The following is a 19,713-nucleotide window of genomic DNA, read 5'->3' on the forward strand; positions in this document are numbered from 1 at the left end:
GAAGCTCCCCTTCCTTTGAACTTTTCTACTATCTTAAGGATCTCATTGCACTTTCTTGTATCAAAGTTTTAAATCTCCATCTAACCAGTATTTTGATTAACACTATGCAATTTCAATATTTATCAAAACTTGTTTGATTATTTTTAATCATTCTAATTGGTCTGTTCATGGTTCCCCACTCTCTTGAAGTCAACTGTTGCTATGCATTGTATATTATTAACTGTTCACACTGTAAATTTATGATTTCTTGCACCAAAGCAGAAGAACTGTTGGAAGAACTATTAAACAACAATTGTGCCCTAAGCCCTGGATTAAGGGGAGTTGAAAATCCCTTAAAATCTGTACACCATGGAATGCAAATTTAATATACTCTAGTCCATGCCATTACATTTGAACAAAGATTGATAATTTAATAAATATAGTTAATTACAAAACAAATGATGAAGAGTCATGGTGAGCAATACAATTAACAGGTTTAGGATTGTATCTTCCAGTGGAAGAATTAGGTTCTCGGCCTTCTGTCCTTTGTTACTTGGGATCGTTTCTGATCTATTATTGTTTTATTTCGTATTTTTTTACAAGATAAACTGCACTTGTGCTTAAGATTATCTTTTTTATTTAAAAAAAACCCAAAAAGCTTCACTGCCCTGAAACAAAGACTGCTGGAAACATTCAACAATGAACATCTGTGACGAGAACAGACAAGTTAACATTTCATTCATTGGCGTAATTCTGAAATATCTACATTTGAACTGTTAACTTGCCTATTTCTTACCAGATGTTGCCCTGGTGAGTGTCTTCAGTATTTTCTGTTTGTCTTTATCTAGTTTAAATCTTGCACCCTGTGTAAAGAAGCTCATCCAAAATTCAGCTGCCCATTTGAGAACTCGCACTAAGTCTTGTTCACCCATCACCCCCCCATACTCACTTACCTACATTGGCTCCTGTACCAGAGACACCTGATTTTTAAAAGATTCTTGTTCTTGTTTCCAAGTCCCCCATCCCTCCCTATCTTTACTCTCCTCCAGCCCTACCACCTTCCAAGATATCTGTGCAAATACTGTGCATTTCTGATTTCATCGCTCCACCATTGGAAGTTGTGCCTTCAGCTGCTGAGGCCCGAAGTTCTGGAATTCCCTCCATAAAGCTCTCGATCTTTCTCCTTCTAAAGCTTACCTCTGACCAAGCCTTTAGTCACCTGTCCTAATATCTCCTTATATTACTGTATTAAGTTTTGTTTGATAATGCTCCTGTGAAGTGTTTTCTATGTTAAAGATGGATATAAATGCAAGTTGTTGTGACATGTCAGTAGTTTATTGAGTTTATCCACAATACAGATGAGTCATGTAGACCGGGAGATCCCTCGTCTATGAAGTCAAAATTGGCAACATGGGGGCTTAAATTGCCCTCCGAGCCCTAAACCTAAGGCAAGCAAAATCAGCCAGGATATCTAAAGCCACTCAGAATCAATTTTTTTTTGAATTTAGGATACAGACAGGATTGGGTTTGGTTGTGAATGTCTTTGCAAACAGCCTCACAAATCTGATGAGCGCCTGACAGTAATGGCCTCTTGGGTGAATTTTAAGAGGCCACTTAATGCCTGTGGAGCTCTATCCAGTAAGAATTCACGATTTGGAGAAGAGATGTGGTAAACTCTTTTCCCTCTTTATGATCATAGAGAACTTGAGAGCTTTTTCACTCAGCAAGGGGGGAATTGACCTTTGGTGGTGGTGTTCGGCAGCCTGTTCTACACCTTGCCCATATATAGGTTGAAGTAAAATAAACTGACTTGACAAACAATGTGCAAGTGTGAAGGAATAGGACTGAAATGTGTTGGGATAAGTGTACAGGGAAATATTGGTGAACTGCTTAATATTAGGGCTACAGTAGTGCAGTAGTCACATTACTGAACTAGTAATCCAGAGAAAGTGAGTTCAGTTCCAACCATGGTAATCTGAGAATTTAAGTTATGCATGTAAGGGAAAGCTAGATGGGAACATTCAGGAGAAAGGAATAGAACAATATGCTGAGACGGTTATGTGAAGTAGGGAAAGTGGAGCAGAAACACTGACATAGACCATTTCGTCCAAATGTCCTGTTCTGTGCTGTAATCTCTATCTATCTCATGTCCTTGTTAAATTATGCGACATCTGGTTAAAATATGTAAAATGTACAATTGCAACCTCTAGTTTATGCCAATGAAACCTATTTCTTGCAGGAAGATGGTGTCAGACAAGTCCTTGAAGAGATGAAAGCTTTGTATGAACAGAACCAAACAGATGTGTAAGTTTTTTGTGACTATTTCATGCACTGGTTTGCCCGCTGGAGAGTGGATTAACTTTCCAAATATAACACCGAGGATAATCCATGAAAATGACACTACAACTGATTTTCAACAAATTCAACAGCAGCTTCAGACCCCTGATGAACTAGAACGTGTACCTTTTGAGAAGTCTACCCTAGCAGAGTTTCTGTGACTTGAAATATTACCAGTTACCTGTAGTTTCAGTAAACTTACTGGACTGATGTGTTCCACATCGTAAAAGTGCTCTCTTAATTGGCAGAATGTAAACCTGGACCAGAGCTTTTTGCAAGTGAAAGGAACGGAAGGGGTTAATAATCCTTTTCATTGTCTGAAAACATGAAACCGTTTGCCTATTTTGTTAAACTAAATCCTGATTGGAAAAACAGCAACTGTGCTTTCCCTCATCTTTCTCCAGTATAAACTTTCCAACACTGAGAATTCGCACCAATCAGCATGAACTGTTTAAGTCTTGATCTTTTCAGTGTCCTCGTCTAATCTGTGAAAATTTCTTTTTTTAAAAAAGTTAATCAGACAACAGACCATTCAAATTCATAGATCCATAAGGATCCATTCAACAATTTGATGCAAATGCAATTGTTAGTTTAACAGAAATTCACATGAACTAGTCAGCAGGAACTGACTGGAGAATCAAAATCCACAACATAAGAATATTCATTTCTGATTCCTTCCTAGTATAAATATCCAGACATGCAAAATTATCAGCTAGAGGTGACACAGTCCTACAGTGAACAAAGGGTTAAAAGCAAAAAACTGCGGATGCTGGAAATCCAAAACAAAAACAAAAATACCTGGAAAAACTCAGCAGGTCTGGCAACATCTGTGGAGAGGAACACAGTTAACGTTTCGAGTCCGTATGACTCTTCAACAGAACTAAGGAAAAATAGAAAAGGGGTGAAATATAAGCTGGTTTAAGTGGGGGTGGGACAAGAAGAGCTGGATAGAGGGCTAGTGATAGGTGGAGATAACCAAAAGATGTCACAGACAAAAGGACAAAGAGATGTTGAAGGTGGTGATATTATCTAAAGGAATGTGCTAATTAAGGGTAGAAAGCAGGACAAGCAAGGTACAGATAGCCCTAGTGGAGGTGGGGTGGGGTGAAGGAATCGAAAAAGGCTAAAAGGTAGAGATAAAACAATGGATGGAAATACATTTAAAATAATGGAAATAGATGGAAACAGAAAAATCTATATAAATTATTGGAAAAAACAAAAAGGAGGGGGAAAATCGGAAAAGGGTTGGGGATGGAGGAGAGAGTTCATGATCTAAAATTGTTGAACTCAAAATTCAGTCCGGAAGGCTGTAAAGTGCCTAGTCGAAAGATGAGGTGCTGTTCCTCCAGTTTGCATTGAGCTTCACTGGAACAATGCAGCAAGCCAAGGATGGACATGTGGGCATGAGAGCAGGGTGGAGTGTTGAAATGGCAAGTAATGCTTGCGGACAGACCGAAGATGTTCTGCAAAGCGGTCACCCAGTATGCGTTTGGTCTCTCCAATGTAGGGGAAACCGCATTGGGAGCAACGAATGCAGTAGACTAAGTTGAGGGAAGTGCAAGTGAAATGCTGCTTTGCTTGAAATGAGTGCTTGGGCCCTTGGACGTTGAGGAGAGGGGAAGTGAAAGGGCAGGTGTTGCATCTTCTGCGGTTGCATGGGAAGGTGCCATGGGAGGGGGTTGAGGTGTAGGGGGTGACGGAGGAGTGGACCAGGGTGTCATGGAGGGAACAATCCCTACGGAATGCCGTTGGGGGGGCGGGTGGCGGCTGGTGAAGGGAAGATGTGTTTGGTGGTGGCATCATGCTGGAAATGGCGGAGGATGATCCTTTGAATGCGGAGGCTGGTGGGGTGATAAGTGAGGACAAGAGGGATCCTATCATGTTTCTGGGAGGGAGAAGAAGGTGTGAAGGCGGATGCACGGGAGATGGGCTGGACACGGTTGAGGGCCCTGTCAACCACTGTAGGTGGAGAACCTCGGTTAAGGAAGAAGGAGGACATGTCAGAGGAACTGTTTTTGAAAGTGGCATCATCAGAACAGATGTGACGGAGGCGAAGGAACTGAGAGAATGGGATGGAGTCCTTACAGGAAGCAGAGTGTGAGGAGCTGTAATCGAGATAGCTGTGGGAGTCGGTAGGCTTGTAATGGATATTGGTGGACAGTCTATCACCAGAGATTGAGACAGAGGTCAAGGAAGGGAAGGGAAGTGTCAGAGATGGACCTTGTGAAAATGATGGAGGGGTGGAAATTGGAAGCAAAATTAATAAATTTTTCCAGGTCCCCGATGAGAGCATGAAGCAGCACCGAAGTAATCATCGATGTACCGGAGAAAGAGTTGTGGGAGGGGACCGGAGTAGGACTGGAACAAAGGGAACCTGTTGTGCAGGGTACAGCAAATTTGTGCCTTTAAATTCTGCAGTATCACTTTAGTTCTCAGCATTAGCAAGCACTTTGATTTAAGTTTTAATTTAAATCTTGAGCATTTATGGTAGGTTTATTAACTATCTCCATACCTATTAGTTACCTGTGTGACCTGTAGGACTATACTGTCATGATTGAATCAATATTATTTCTCTAACTGGCTATGTTTACATTAAAATTGATGCTATGGCCTCAATGTATCTGGCCTGATTTTTAAATTAAAATCTGCCCCCACGCGGGTACATAGGCCAGGTTTATTTATGATGTCTACTGGGTTTCTAATTGTTTTATGGTTTTACATGCATGAATCAAACAATTTATTTTTCAGGCAAGGTCAAAATATTCATGTCACGAGGCAGAACATAGCTGCTCAGTATCAACTTTCTTAATAATTATTGTTACAGGGTACAGTAAATGAGCATTGTAACTGTTCCAGCAGACTCTGGGAATAGTTTTTTTTAAGCTGTCTGCCTACAAAAGAAAACTGGATGAGGTTGCGAGATTTGATCCCAAAAGCGTGGGTAAAAATCCTGGACGCTGAAGTAAAAGCAGAATTTGAATTGTTCAGCCAGTGATCAATGGTCCTTGCTTATTAGCAGCTTGCAATTGTTTGACAGAATTTTTATATTTTACATTTTCAAGTTTGCACTCTGTAAAGCCTCTTAAGTAGTTGAACCTCATTGTGTTTTAAAGGACAAGTTCTGAAATTAATGCCGTTGGCTATATTGCTCAGTCTAAATGCAATGCTTAATCTAGACAACATGAAAATTCCACTTTTGGAAAGGAAGTAAAACATTTGGCTTTGTTCCTCATTAGCTGAGGAGCAATCACTGCAACAAGTGGCATTGCTAATCATCAAGTGCTTAACTACAGCCAAGGATTATGCTGAGACAGGCAAGTACATATTTCACTCTTGACCTTCAGCTGCCACTGTCACTGAGGGGACTTTCCTAGAACAATTGTACCTATGAAAAGGCAAGACTATAAATTGAGCAGTGTTTTAATTTTGTGGAGACCCTTGAGCACTTGAAACACATCACTGAACCTTACTGTTAACGATCTCTGTAGGGACTAGTAACTTTTAACAAGAAATTCAAACTCCCAGTTATTAACAGAAAGAATTACGCCACAAGATTGTGTTTTAAATAAAGCCTTTACTATACAACACTAAACGAAGCAAGTCCTACTAATTTAACACAATATTTTGTAGACAATTGTACTTTAAACTTAAATCTCCACAGATCACACCCCATTCTACTTTTATTTCCACCCAAGAGTTCCCCTATACTTGACAGGAACTTGGATGGTTCCTTCATTTATGGGACCAAACCGAGGTGTGATATGGTTCTCAGAAATTCACTTTGATTCTCCTCCGTGTTCCCACTGACCTCCTGGGGTATGAGATTTCTTGGGGCCCTTACTCTAGAATCAAGCTAGGTGAACTCCCCCAACTATCCTTCAACACCTCACAATCATGGACTCCCCAGTACAAGCATGGGTGTCACTGCATTCTTGCTTAGTGACTCCAAATCAGAAACACCCCTGGTTCCTGATAGCCCCCTGCTGCTGGTCCACAGCTCCTGGCAGATTCTCTCTCTATCGCCTCCAAACTGCTCTGGAACCAGACGTCAATGGCCTGATTCAGTAAGAAATCACCCAGATAAAACCAAAAATGTACCCCTGCCATCTACCCCCACAGCATGTGGCGTGCCTGGGATACCCTGGATAAAGATTTAAACTAAATTTCTCCAATTCCTAAATCTTCCCTTTGTTCTGGGAAATCATATAAATGATTTAAACACCTTATTGAGACAGTTGTGGACATTGGCCTCCACCAAAAAGCTCAGAGGTAGTCCATTGTTTAATTTCTAATACATCCCACTGTGACCTTATAAAATATACTTAGGCCACCCTTTAATTTGCAATTACTTTAGTTAGGTTTGTTTTCATTTATCTCACATGTACTTTAGGAATTTAATTTTTTAAATTATACTCCTAAAACATATGAATATCTAACTTTGATTCATTAGAATACACAGTGCCTTTATAAGTGTCAGCTATGGCTCTGTTTGTGGCACTGCTGCCTCTGAATCAGAAGGTTCTGGATTCCAAGACTGCTGTAGTTGAGCACAAAAATCAAGGCAGACATTTGGTGCAATAGTGGGGGAGTGCTGCACTGCCAGAGGTTACCATCTTCCAGATGAAACATTGAATTGAGATCCTGTCTGTTATCTCACATGAATGTAAAAGATTCCATGGCACTATATGGAAGAGTAGGGGTGTTACCCCAGTGTCCTGGCCTACGTTTATCCGTCCATGAATATCACAGAACTTTACAGCAGAGAGGAAGGCCATTCGCTCCATCATGACATGGAGCCATCCAGCCTAATCCTACTTTCCAACTCTTGTCCATAGCCTTGTAGATTACAACACATAAGTCTATACCCAAGTACTTTTTAAACGTTGAGGATTTCTGTCTCTACCACTCTTTTAGGCACAAGGTCCAGATCCCCACCACCCTCTGAGTGGAAAAATTATCCCTTGAATCCTTTCTAAACCTCCTACTTACCCTAAGTCTATTCCCCTTGGTTATGGAGCCCTCAACCAAAGGGAATAGGGCCTTCCTCTCCACTCTATCCAAACTCCTCATAACTTTATATACTTCAGTAGGTCTCTCCTCTGCCCACTCTGTTCTAAAGAAAACAACCGTAATCTATCCAATCTTTCCTCATAACTAAAATTCGCCAGTCCAGGCAACATCCTTGTAAATTTCCTCTATACACTCTACTGCAATCACATCTTTCCAATAGTGTGACCAGAACTGCACATAGTACTCCTGCACATAGCACTAACCAATGTTGGCACTTTGCCTCGGATGCCATGAGCTTTTACTTCTGTGAAAGTCTGCCATGTGGGACTTTATTAAAAGCCTTGCTAGAATTCATATGGACTACATCAAATGCACTACCATCATCGACCCTCCTTGCTCCCACTTCAAAAAATTCACTCATGTTAGTCAAGCATGACCTTCCCTTATCAAAGCTATTCTGTGACTGCCTTTGATTAATCTGTGTTTTTCTAAATGAAGATTTATCCTGTTTCTCAAAATATTTTCCAATAATTTTTCCACCACGGAGGTTAGACTTCTTATTTTGGTGAACATCCATCCGGCAAAGGAAGAAGCTGGAACCAGTTCTGTCTTCAACATAGGTTTACTTACGAAACTCAGTATAACATAATTGCAGACTACTTTTCCTTACCACATAGTTTCCCACACAGGTGAAAACTAGTTCTTATATATATGCCAAGCCTTTCCCCAATTAGTATCAGCTGCTCTTAATCACAACTAGAGCATGCACTCAATTGTCACAGCATTTGCAACATTAATGAGGCTAACTGGCCTGCAATTATTCCATCCATGCCTTTCTCCCTTTTTAAACAGTGGTGTGGCATCAGCTGCCCATGTGGCGTCTGGCACCATGCCCATGGCCAGAGAGAATTGGAAAATGATGGTCAGAGCCTCTGCTATTTTGTCTTTTGCTTCCCTTAAAGCCTAGGAGACATTTCATCCAAGCCCAGAGCCTGAATCTTTCACTCGTCAGGTACGCGCGATCAGAGGGCCTGGGAGCAGATAGGAAACAGGGCCCCAGCTTCCATCGTCCCCTGACTGTGATTTCATACTGGCTGGCCAGTTAACAGCCAGCCAGCGTGAAGTGCGCACTGAGAAAGGCTCAGCACTGCTGTTGGGGGCGGGAAGAGGGTGGGTGCCAACGTCACTGCGGGTGCTGTTGAGTGCTTCCAGTGAGCTCCCTGAAGGGAGCCAGCTGCCTCAGGGAGTTGCAGACCTCCACAGAATAAACAAGACAAAAAAACTGCTGCAAAGTGTGTCCATGCAGCACAATCAAACACCTGAAAGCATAACTCATTTTTAAAAAAAAGTCCCCAGATATCTCTTTTTATTTTATTTCCACACGGAGATTTCATCCTGCCCTGGTCAGGGTGTGAGCAAAAAATGTAAAGGCTGCCTGGATGATTGGCCTGTCCATCAACCGTAAAAGTGGACGGAGAACGAAATATTGCTTTCAATTGTCTCCTTAACGAGCTTAATTGTCGGCAGGCGCACTTCCGACTGCCGCACGTGCCCGCCAAGTGAGATACTGTGCGAGTACACAGTGACGTCGGGATACTCGACCAATATCATTTTACGCTATTTCATGGCCAGACAGTCTGGGGGCACCTGTGGGAAGTAAAATTCTGGCCCAGGGGTTTGTACAATTTCAAAGATGTTAAACCCCTTATACTCCCTCTTATGTTAATTTTATCTAACATTTCACACTCCTTCCTGATTGCAGCCTCACAAAAGCAGATTATCTGGTCATTATCACATTGCTGTTTTTGTGCATTTGCTACAGCCGTTCTACATTACAACAGTGGCTACACTTCCAAAGTATTTAATTGGCTGTAGAGCACTTCGAGATGTTTGGTGATCTGTATAAGGTGTAACTTTTTCTTTATATAACTTTAAAACATTTTCATTGTGCTGCACTGGATAAGTGTTTTAAATAGAAGGAAACCTTTACCGTTTACCCTCCCCAACTATTTGTATAAATGCAACAATTTATATTTAACATCATAAAATGTCCCGACGCGCTCCATAGGAGTATTGTAAAACAAAATAGAACACCAAGCCAGAAAGAAGACATTAGGTCAGATGACCAAAAGCTTGGTAGGTTTTAAAGAGTGCCTGAAGGAGGAAAGCAAGGGGGTGAGGCGTGGAGGTGGTATTCCAGAGCATAGTGCCTCGGCAACTGAAGGCATGGTGACCAATGGGGCGCTCAAGAGACCGGGAGTTAGAGGAGCACAAAATATTTTGGAAATTTGTGGGGATGGAGGAGATTACAAAGATAGGGATGCAGTACAGTCTTGATGTTTCTAGGGGCCATAAATATGAGATGGGCATTAATAAATCCATTAAAGAATTCAGGAAAAACTTATTTACTCAGTAGTTAGAATTTGAAATTTGCTGTCACAAGGCACAGTTGAGAGTAATAGCAATATCTCATTTAAGGGGAAGTTGAATTAGTACCTGAGAACGAATTCATTTGATGGTTATGCAAATGGCATTGAATGATGTAGGGTGGGAAGAGGTTCCTCTAGAGCTGAAATGCCTCCATAGAGCAATTGGACTGAATGACCTGTTTGTGCTGTAAATTCTATACAGTTCTGATATATTTAAATATATGAAGTAAAGGTCAGGATAGCAATCCCTAGCATTAAATTATACTGAATTTGATTTGTCTCTTTAAGTGAAGCCCTGATTATATGTGAGCAACTTTGGTCTGGTTCAATCGCATCCAATATCCAACCCTTTAGTATGGAATTTCCAGTAGCTGGTGTTAAGATCTGAGTAGAGACCAGTAATGTTTTCTTTTGAAAATCAGAAACCTCAGGTACTTAAAGAATGAAACCACCAAGTTCATGGTTTAAAACAAAAGAATTTCACTAGTTTAAAAATCATGAATACCCAATAACTACACTCTATCTTAAATAGGCAGTAACGTTAAAGATATTAAAATTACAATGAACACAGTTGGCTATGCTCTAAACTGAACTTCTTAACTCCAATTTCCTTTTAACCCCAAAATCTCAAGTTGGATACTTTTAAGAAATTGGAAGATTAGTCACTTGGTCTGAGTACTGTTTCAAAGATTTGTAGTGGGGCTGAGATTTCTTGGGCCTCCGGCCTACTTCCAGTAAGCTTGGCCCTTTACATCTCCTCTAACCGCCCCACAGTTGTAAACTCCCTGTTCAACATGGGCATCATGAGTATCTTAAGCAAAGCCATCTCAGGTCAGAATTCTCCTGGTTCTCACGTTCTTTTAACTCTGGTTTCTTGTATCTAAATCAATCTCTCTTGCGCATTGCGCACACTGCGACAGCAGGAGATGGTCAGTGTCCATGTTCATATTGCCAGTGGTTGGCAGCATAGTTATGTGAATGGGATGGGGAGGAGCAGCTACAAGGTAATAACATTTTTACTGAGGAGAAACTGGTGATTGCTGTGAAGAATTTAGGTGTGACAATTTGACACCAGATGATGGCCTTGCTCTGCTAGCTGAAATTTCTTGGGGATCTGAGTTCTGTGCTACCTATTATTGTGTTTGATACTTCCATTTGAAGTAAGTTCCTCATTATATTCTGGAATACAAATTGATAAAAATGTTGAATCGGCTGCAAATGAGGATAGTAATGAAAACCAGTCAGTAAAATTTGTTTTATTTTCTTTGCAGGAATGAGGCTAAATCTGATGGCAGGACAGACCTAATCCCAACAATCAAGTTTCGTCACTGCTGCTTGCTCAGGAATAAGCGCTGTATTTTAGCATACCTGTACGTCACAATGTTTTATTTATAATGGCGGGGTGCTGTGATTTGTGGCTCCAAGATTAATCTTGGCATCAGATTATTTTTCTATGCTTCAACTCTTTAATGTGATTATCCGTAGTCATAAGAAAATGATCTTGGCACAAATTGTTGCTTTAGTTCCAGATCTAAAGGGACCATAAAATATTTGACTACGTCCAAATATTCCTATTTGACTTTATTCATGTTGCACAAAATTAATGATAGAATAATTTAACATTTAAACATGTCAAACTATAGCTTGATTAGATTAGTGACTTAGTTTGATCTTGTGAGCACTTCAAATAGGACTTGTGACCAAGGGCCTTCTCCAGTTGCTTTTTTTTTAAGAAGTGGCTTTTGCTAAGATACAGTTCCACATATTTTGGACATACTCTGGTATCTTTGCCTAATAACAGTGACTTCCACAAATGGTGTTTATGGAATCATAGAATCATAGCACAGAAGTGGCCATTATGCCCTGTCATCTTTGTTTCTTTTGCCAATCACCTTAAATTGGAGTCCTCTGAATGTTGCCCCAGTGTTGCTACTTGAAGACATAGACTGCTTCGTGATTTGAGTGGCAAATGGAACTGTATGCTGCAAACATCACTTCTGAACTTGTCATTGGCGAAGCAGCTGAATATGATTAGGCCCAGGGCACTGCCCTAAGGAACTCCTGCAACGATGTCCTTGGGCTGAGATGCTTGGCCTCCAACAACCACAGTTATCTTTCAGCTAAATATGAGTCCAACCTGTAGAAAGTTCCCCCTGATCCCCATTGACTTCAATTTTAGTAGGGCTCCTTGATGCCACACTTACTCAAATGCTGCCTTGACTTCAAAAGCAATCACCTACCCCTCAACTCTGGAATTCAGCTCTTTTGTCTCCATTATTATCAAGGCTCTGTTACGAGGTCTGCCGAGTGATCCTGGCAGAACATAAACTGAACATTAGTGTGCAAATTATTGATGAGTGCCTCTTAATAACACTGTCAACATGTCGATCATTGAGAGTAAACGGATGGGGCTGTAATTGACCAGATTAGACTTGTCCTGATTTTTGTGGATGGGTCATACCTGAAATTGTCCACTTTCTGGTAAATGTCTGTGCTATAATTATGCTGTAACAGTTTTTCCTGAACTGTGAATAGTTCTGAAACACAAACTTTTAACACAACCACTGGAATGCTGTTACTGCCCATAGCGTTTGCTACATTCAGTGTGTCAGTCATTTCTGATATCGAGTGAATTGAATTGGCTGTGTTCAGGCATCTGTGATGCTGGATACCTCAGGAGAAGGCAGAGATGGATTATCCACTCAGCATTTTTGGCTGAAGATGGTTGCACATGTTTAACCTTGTCATTTGCAGTGATGTGCTGGGCTCTGCCATCACTGAGGTTTGTGATGTTCATGGAGCCTCCTTTTGTTACTTGTTTAATTTTTTACCATCATTCTTTGACTGTGACAGGCTTACAAAGCTTTGATCTGGTCCGTTGTTTATGGGATCATTTAGATCTATGTATAGCATGCTGCTTGTGCTCTTTGTCATGCATTTAGTCCTGAGTTATAGCTTCACAGGCTGGCACCTCTAAGTGTGGTAGTTTGGTCTGGTGCTGTTCCTGGCATGCTCTTTGATTACTATGTTCATTCAAAGGACAAAGGTGAAGATACAGCATACTGATTAGATTGACTTTGTATCAAGTTTCAATGTTGAATGAAAGCCTTTAAAAAGTTTGTCATAATTTTTACCTTTTTTGAATCTTGCAAAGAGAATCTAACAGCAAAAACTTGTATCTTTATAGCACCTTTTAACATAGAAAAATGTTCCAAGGTGCTTCACAGTAGCATAGTCAGAAATCAGTCAAAGAAGGAAGCTTTGGGATACTTGATCAAAGAGGTAGATTTTTTAAAAAATCTTAAAGGAAGAAAGAGATGGAGAGGTTTAGGGAGGGAATTCAGAACTTGGGGCCCAGGCAGCTTAAGATACAGTCACCAATGGTTGGGCGAAGGAATTGGGTGATGCCCAAGAGGCCAGTGTTGGAGGAATGCAGAGTTGTAGGGCTGGATCAGGTTACAGAGATGGGAAGGAGTAAACCAGACTTCAACACCATTGAGGTGCTTCTGTTGGCAAGTTTCTGGGAAAAGATGGGGGGTGAAATTAACCAGAGTATCATGATTGCCCTGGCATTATTTGTGTGCTGCTGTTGGGCAAGCACAGGATCAGGACCCACAGTTAAAAACCATGAAAGAGAAAGATAGGAGACAAGACAAGATATGAAGAGCCAGTATGAATGGGTGCCTTCTGAAGGGTAGAAATGAGAGCAGTAAGACCATAATACCAGGACAGTTTGAGATGGACAATAAATGCTGGCCTTGCCAGTGACACTCACATCCCATGAATGATTTTTTTTTAAAAGTAAAGGAGGAAAACCTAGAACAAAAGGGATGAAGCTAAAAGACACATTAACTTTTTTCTTCAACAGATACAACCGTTTATTGCGGATTCGGTCATTAAGGTGGGAATATGGAAGTGTTTTACCATCAGGAATTCGATTCCATTTTGCTGCTGAGGAGGTAAGGCTGCTTTATAACAGTGTGAATGAGGAAAAGCCATGCAGCCTATCCAATTCTGTCCTTCTAGGTCATTTTGGCCTGTACCTAAACTCTCACCAAGTCCCATCACCCCTATGCTCTCTGACCTACATTGGCTCCTGGTCCATCAATATCTTGACTTTAAAATTCTTGGCCTTGTTTTCAAATCCATCCAAGGCTTCATCCCTCTACATCTCCAAAATCCCCTCAAGCTGTATTAACTCTGCATTCCTCCAATTCTAGCCTTTTGTTTAACACCAGTTTTTTTTTGCTTCATGACTGAGCTGCTTAGACCCTAAGCTCTGCAACTCCCTTCTTAAACCTTTCCACCTCTCAACCTCCTGCTCCTTCTTTAATACACTCCTTAAAATTTTGGATCAAGCTTTTAAGCACCTGTTCTAATATCATAGAATCATCTACAGCAAAGAAGGAAGGCATTCAGCTCATCGAACCTATGCAAACTCTCTATGGAGCCATCCAGTCATTCCCATTTCTAACCCCATAGCCGAGCAACTCTATTTCCTTCAAGTATCCATCCAATTTCCTTTCAAAACCATTGATCATCTCTGCTTCCACCATTCTTGGGCAGTGACTTCCAGGTGATTACTACTCACTGCATTAAAAATTCTTCCTCACATTCCCCCTGCATTTCTTGCCCAAAGCCTTAAATCTTTGTCCCCTGGTCCTTGTACCATCAGCTAATGGGATCAGTTCTTCCTTGTCTACCTTATCCAAGCCTGTCATAATCTTGTCCAGCTCTATCTAATCACTCCTCAATCTCCTTTGCTCGAAGGTGAACAGCCCCAGCTTCTCCAACCTAACCTTGTAGCTAAAATCCTCCATTCCTGGAACCTTTCTGGTAAGTCTCCTCTGCATCCTCTCAAGGACCCTCACATCTTTCCTAAAGTGTGGTAGCCAGGACTTGACATGATGTGGCCTAACCCTAGTCAGAACTTTATAAACGTTCACTCAATGCTTCTATTTATGAAGCCCAAGATGTGATATGTTTTGCTAACCATTTTTTCAATATGTCCTGCCACTTTTTAAGATCTATGCATATGCACCCCCGGGCCCTTCTGCTCCTGCACAAACTTTATAACTGTGCCATTAAGCCTATAGTCTCTCCCCATCCCTTCTACCAAAATGCATCATCTCATACTTCTCTGTATTAAATTCCATCTGCCACTTGTCTGCCCATTTTGCTAGCCTATCTATATCCTGTTGCAATTGATTAGTTTCATCTTCACTGTTTGCTGCTCCTCCAATTTTGATATCATCATCAAATTTGAAATTTTACTGTGTTCCAGGAATACCATCTACCATCCTGCTGTCTGAAAAATAACCAGTTTCTGTTCTTATGTTTAATCCAAGTTGACACTGACCTTTCTATTCCATGAGCCACAATTTTGTTAACTAGCCTTTAATGTGGTCACATGCTTTCTTAAAACCTGTATAGACAACATCCATTGAATTCCCTTCAACCTTCTGTTACTTCATCAAAAAATTAAGTTAACCATGCAGAATCTGCCTTTTACAAATTCATGCTGCCTCTCCTTAACTCAAACCTCTCTATGTGCCTGTTTTTTTTCACTGATTCTAAAACGTTACCCACCACTGATGTTAAACTACCCAGCCTATAGTTACTAGGAATGCCCTTGCACCTTTTTTTTTGAACGAGTGTCACATTTGCCACAGTCCAATCCTCCAGCACCTCCCCCATATCTGGCGAAGATTATGACAGGCTCTTCCGCTATCTCCACTGTCACATCTTTAGCAACCTGAGACGCAAGACATCCAACCCAGGTGACTTATCCACTCTAAGCATTGCTAGCCTTTCCATTACCTCCTGCCTCTCAATTTTCGCTCCATCCACATTTTTGTTATTCAATTGTAATAATTCCACATTAAAGACTATAGTGGGATGCAATCCAGAGAACATGAATTCTTCTGAATGACCATGGGGTTGTTGGATTCTTGTGAAAACCAATTGGTTTACTGATGTGCTTCCTTTGGAGGTGGAAACCTAATGTACTTACCCAGTCTAGCCAATGTGAGACTCCCACACCAACGTGGTTGACTTCTTAACTGCCTCTGAGGTGACCAAGCAAGGTATTCATACCACTGCAAATAAACCCCTCCTTGAAGGCAATTAGGTCAGAGCATATATGTTGGCCGTTGGCAACAACACTCCCATCTCAAGAATGAATTAAATGATCATCAGTAAAAGTATTTTTAACAAGTAAAATGACCAAATGTTGGTTTGTGAGGATTCACTTTGCTGTGCGATTTTCCTGAGAATCTACTCAGCACTGCTTTCCTGCAGTTATTCAGTTTCAGAGGTTCCTTTGCATTAGTTTTGATTTTTTTTTTTCACTGCAGACTGAATGGTTCAACCAATACAAAAAGTCACTTGCCACATACATGAGGTCCATTGGAGGTGAAGAAGGACTGGACATAACTCAAGATATGAAACCTCCAAAGAGTCTATTTATTGAAGTAAGTTGTAATTTGAGCTTCATGACCAGTGCACACAGGCCAACCATGGATAGTCATAGGGATGTTGATCAATGTGACTCCTGAAGAATTGTACTTGATAGACCATCTTAGTTCAGATATCAGATTTGGATGTCTGTTGTCTAGTGAACTGATTAATCAATCAAAATTTCTAATTAACCTGTGTGTGAAGAAGTGACAAATAGTATCACTTTTTTTTTGTGGTTTTCTCACTTGAATGTGATTCTGAAAATGACACAACTCCTGGAACAAAAAAACTTTTTGTTCTTAGCTACACTGTCTCTTCTATATTAGCTCAGTTTCAGTTCAAGCATGTGGTATCCCTATTACATTCTTAATATTTAAGACTACCTAAATATGCCTTTTAATATGATACTTCGAATTTTACAGCTGAGCCATGTGATGTTAATTTTCGTCCACTCTTGAGATCTCCAAATGTTACATAAATTCATGTGGATCCGTTAATAGGTGACTTAATCTGGGTCTTTGCTCCAGTTAACCTGTCGTTTATGCTTCTCTCAATGAATATTGCTAGGCTTGTGCCCAGTGTCTCCTTACTATAGCACGGCAAAGATTGATAACTCGCTATGCAGTTATGAATTTGTGTACTGTGCAATGCCAGAATATTTCATTTTTATACAGTTTATTGCCATTAAACAAAAAGGGTGGAGAATAATTTTAGGCAGTCATCAGTTGATACATTTTGTTTCCTTTTTAGATTTTCTTTGTAATAAAATTACGTAAATAACCAGGAACAAGAAAACCTGCAGATCACTTAATTTTCATCCATTACTTCTACGCTCGATGATCTACATTAGCCTAGTCCAGCATCATTGCATTCAAATCTTTCTATGGCCTCTCCCCTCCCTACCTCTGCAACCCTGTTCAGTCCTCTGGGAATTCTGAATTTCTCCAATTCTGACCTCTTGTGCATCCCTGATTTCCTTTACCCCACTGATGGCTGATGTGGCTTCAGATGCCTAGGTTCAGGAATTCTCTCCATAAACTTATTTTTCCTCTTTCTCCTTTAAGACACTCTTTACAAACTATCACTTCAACTCAAGCTTTTGGTCACTATCAGTCTTAAAGTTACCTTATGTGGTTCAGGGTTGACTTCTCTTTTGATAATTGCTCTTGTGAAGTATTTGGGACCTTTTTGGCTCTGCTAAAGGCCATATATAAATGCAAATTGTTGTAATGCATTTTGTGGATTTTCTTTCCTGCTTGTAGGTAAGGTGTTTGAAAGATTATGGTGAATATGAGATTGATGATGGTACCACGGTGCTCCTGAAGAAAAACAGCCAGGTAATACTTGACACAACTCTGAAAATTCTTCTACCCTTCTCCCATCACAGATAGTTTTCAGAATAAGAAAGTCCATGATTTTTGTTTAAAAAGCATTGAAGACAGATGCTACAAAGTGTATAAGATAACATTTTTGAAAGCTACTTCCATTTTCTACCTCCCTGCTTAAAATGTATTGCCTTTATCTGCTCATCAAGTCTCCAGAATACATCAGTGTAAGAAATGGAAAGTATTTTTCTTGTGCCCAGTAAGCAGATCAGTGAAGCTCTTCCTCATCCATCTCAACATTAACATTCTCCATCGCACCACAGAATTTTCACTTATGGCTGAGATCTTTTTGGATATTCCAAAAAAGTTTTTACCACTAGAGATGCTTCTATATATGCCTGCCATTGGCCTCAGCCCTCACAGCTAACTAAGGGCCAGTGGCCATTGAGGTGCCCTGATCCTGCAGGTGCAGCTCCAGCAGTCCCAGTTACAGCCACTTAATTGGCTGCTTCTGACAAGATATGGCCCCAGTTCCTAAAGTCCACCATAGAGACATAGAAAAATAGCAGGAGTAGGTCATTCATCCCTTCAAGACAGCTTGGCCATTCAATATGATCATGGCTGATCCTCTATCTATTTCCTTCTTGAAATATATTCAGTGACTTGGCCTCCACAGGCCTCTGGTAGAGAATTCCACAGGTTCATCGCCCTCTGAATGAAGACATTTTTCCTCATCTCAGTCCTAAATGGCCTACCCTGTATCCTGAGGTTGACCCCTTGTTCTAGACACCCCCGCAGCCAGAGGAAACATCATCCCTGCATCCAGTCTGTCCAGCCCTGCCAAAATTTTATGTTTCAATGAGATGCTGTATCATTCTTCTAAACTTCAGTGAATACAGGCCTAGTTGGCCCAATCTCTACTCACACAACAATCCTGCCATCCCAGGAATCAGTCTGGTGAACCTTTGCTTCACTCCCTCTATGGCAAGTATACCCTTTCTTAGGCAAGGAGACCAAAACTGCACACAATACTCCAGGTGTGGTCTCACCAAGGCCCTGTTAGCTGCAATAAAACATTATTTCTCCTGTACTCAATGTACTCCCCTCTCAAGGCCAGCATACAGTTTGCTGCCTTAACTACTTGACCACCAAAACCAGGTTGCCCTCACTTCCAGCTCTGAAAGTCCCATAGACTACATAAAATTCCACCCTCCATGATCGTAACCTAGCTTTACTATTTCTGGTGTCCCTGTTTGGCTACAACTTTAAGGTGTGGCTTAATTAAAGGTAGATTATTGCCTTTTACATTTACTGCACTCTAGATAGTAACCAACATATTCTTCAGAGAAAAGGATTTGGCTTGCCTTCTGTCCCCCTCTTTTTCTCATGTCATGAAAGTTTAATTATTCTCATTATTGATTTATTATAAAAGTAGGTTAATAGTGGGGTTGGATAGTTTGTGTGTGGGATTTAATTGGAGACAGCTGGTCTTGAGGCTTTGATTCATCAAAAGGAAGCTAGGTTTGAAAACATGGCTGAAGTTTGAGACGGTGAAGTGAGGAGAATTTGCATATTTAGGTAAATCAGGGTAGTTTGAATTTCAAAAAGATGGTAGGATGTCGCACCTAGCCAGAGAAGCTAAGCCAAGCAGCATGTTTATTTTTCCCAAAGGTTACTGATAATATAAATTGTTTCATAGTTAAATACAATGAGAAAGGTAAAGTTCCAAAGACATATGGGAACAATGGAATTTGCATTAAAAGGAGAAAACATGTATAAAGGAGAAGGGGCTATGTGTCAGAGAAGGCAGCAATGCAAGATCTGCTAGAAGTGCAAAAGCCTCCAGTAGTTGTATATTAAGCTGCTGTCTACAGAAACCAAAACTGGGAAATGCCACTTTGAATTCTACGGTCCAGGGTATTGTGGTGATTTGCTTGAATCTGTTTAAAAGCTATTTGTTTTTTGACTGTTGCTTTAATGGGAGTGTAATTGGAAGCCAGATTAATTAGGGAGTTTAGGAGTTATTGTAGAAGTAATTTGTAGACCTATGTATGTGCTTGAAATCGTTTAATTTAGTTTTGTTTTCATCTTGGTGGAATTATTATTACTGAATTAAGGACATGCATCTAGAAATAAATACAAATTGCAAAACAGTTGTGACCACGTGATCAAGT

At 40.6% G+C, this 19,713-nt stretch overlaps 1 protein-coding gene across 5 annotated transcripts in view; it reads left to right on the forward strand.

The window, feature by feature from the left end:
• Positions 1-19,713, forward strand: part of gins1 (GINS complex subunit 1 (Psf1 homolog)) — a 42,679-nt gene that overhangs the window by 5,742 nt on the left and 17,224 nt on the right. For all 5 annotated transcript variants that reach the window (XM_041177066.1, XM_041177061.1, XM_041177057.1 and 2 more), the window contains 5 exons: positions 2,219-2,283; positions 11,027-11,125; positions 13,624-13,714; positions 16,112-16,228; positions 17,477-17,551. In XM_041177066.1, coding sequence (XP_041033000.1) covers positions 2,219-2,283; positions 11,027-11,125; positions 13,624-13,714; positions 16,112-16,228; positions 17,477-17,551 — 447 coding nt within the window. The remainder of the gene's footprint in view (positions 1-2,218; positions 2,284-11,026; positions 11,126-13,623; positions 13,715-16,111; positions 16,229-17,476; positions 17,552-19,713) is intronic.

This window comes from Carcharodon carcharias, chromosome 2 (assembly GCF_017639515.1).
Source record: "Carcharodon carcharias isolate sCarCar2 chromosome 2, sCarCar2.pri, whole genome shotgun sequence".
In the NCBI taxonomy this organism is placed as follows: domain Eukaryota; kingdom Metazoa; phylum Chordata; class Chondrichthyes; order Lamniformes; family Lamnidae; genus Carcharodon; species Carcharodon carcharias.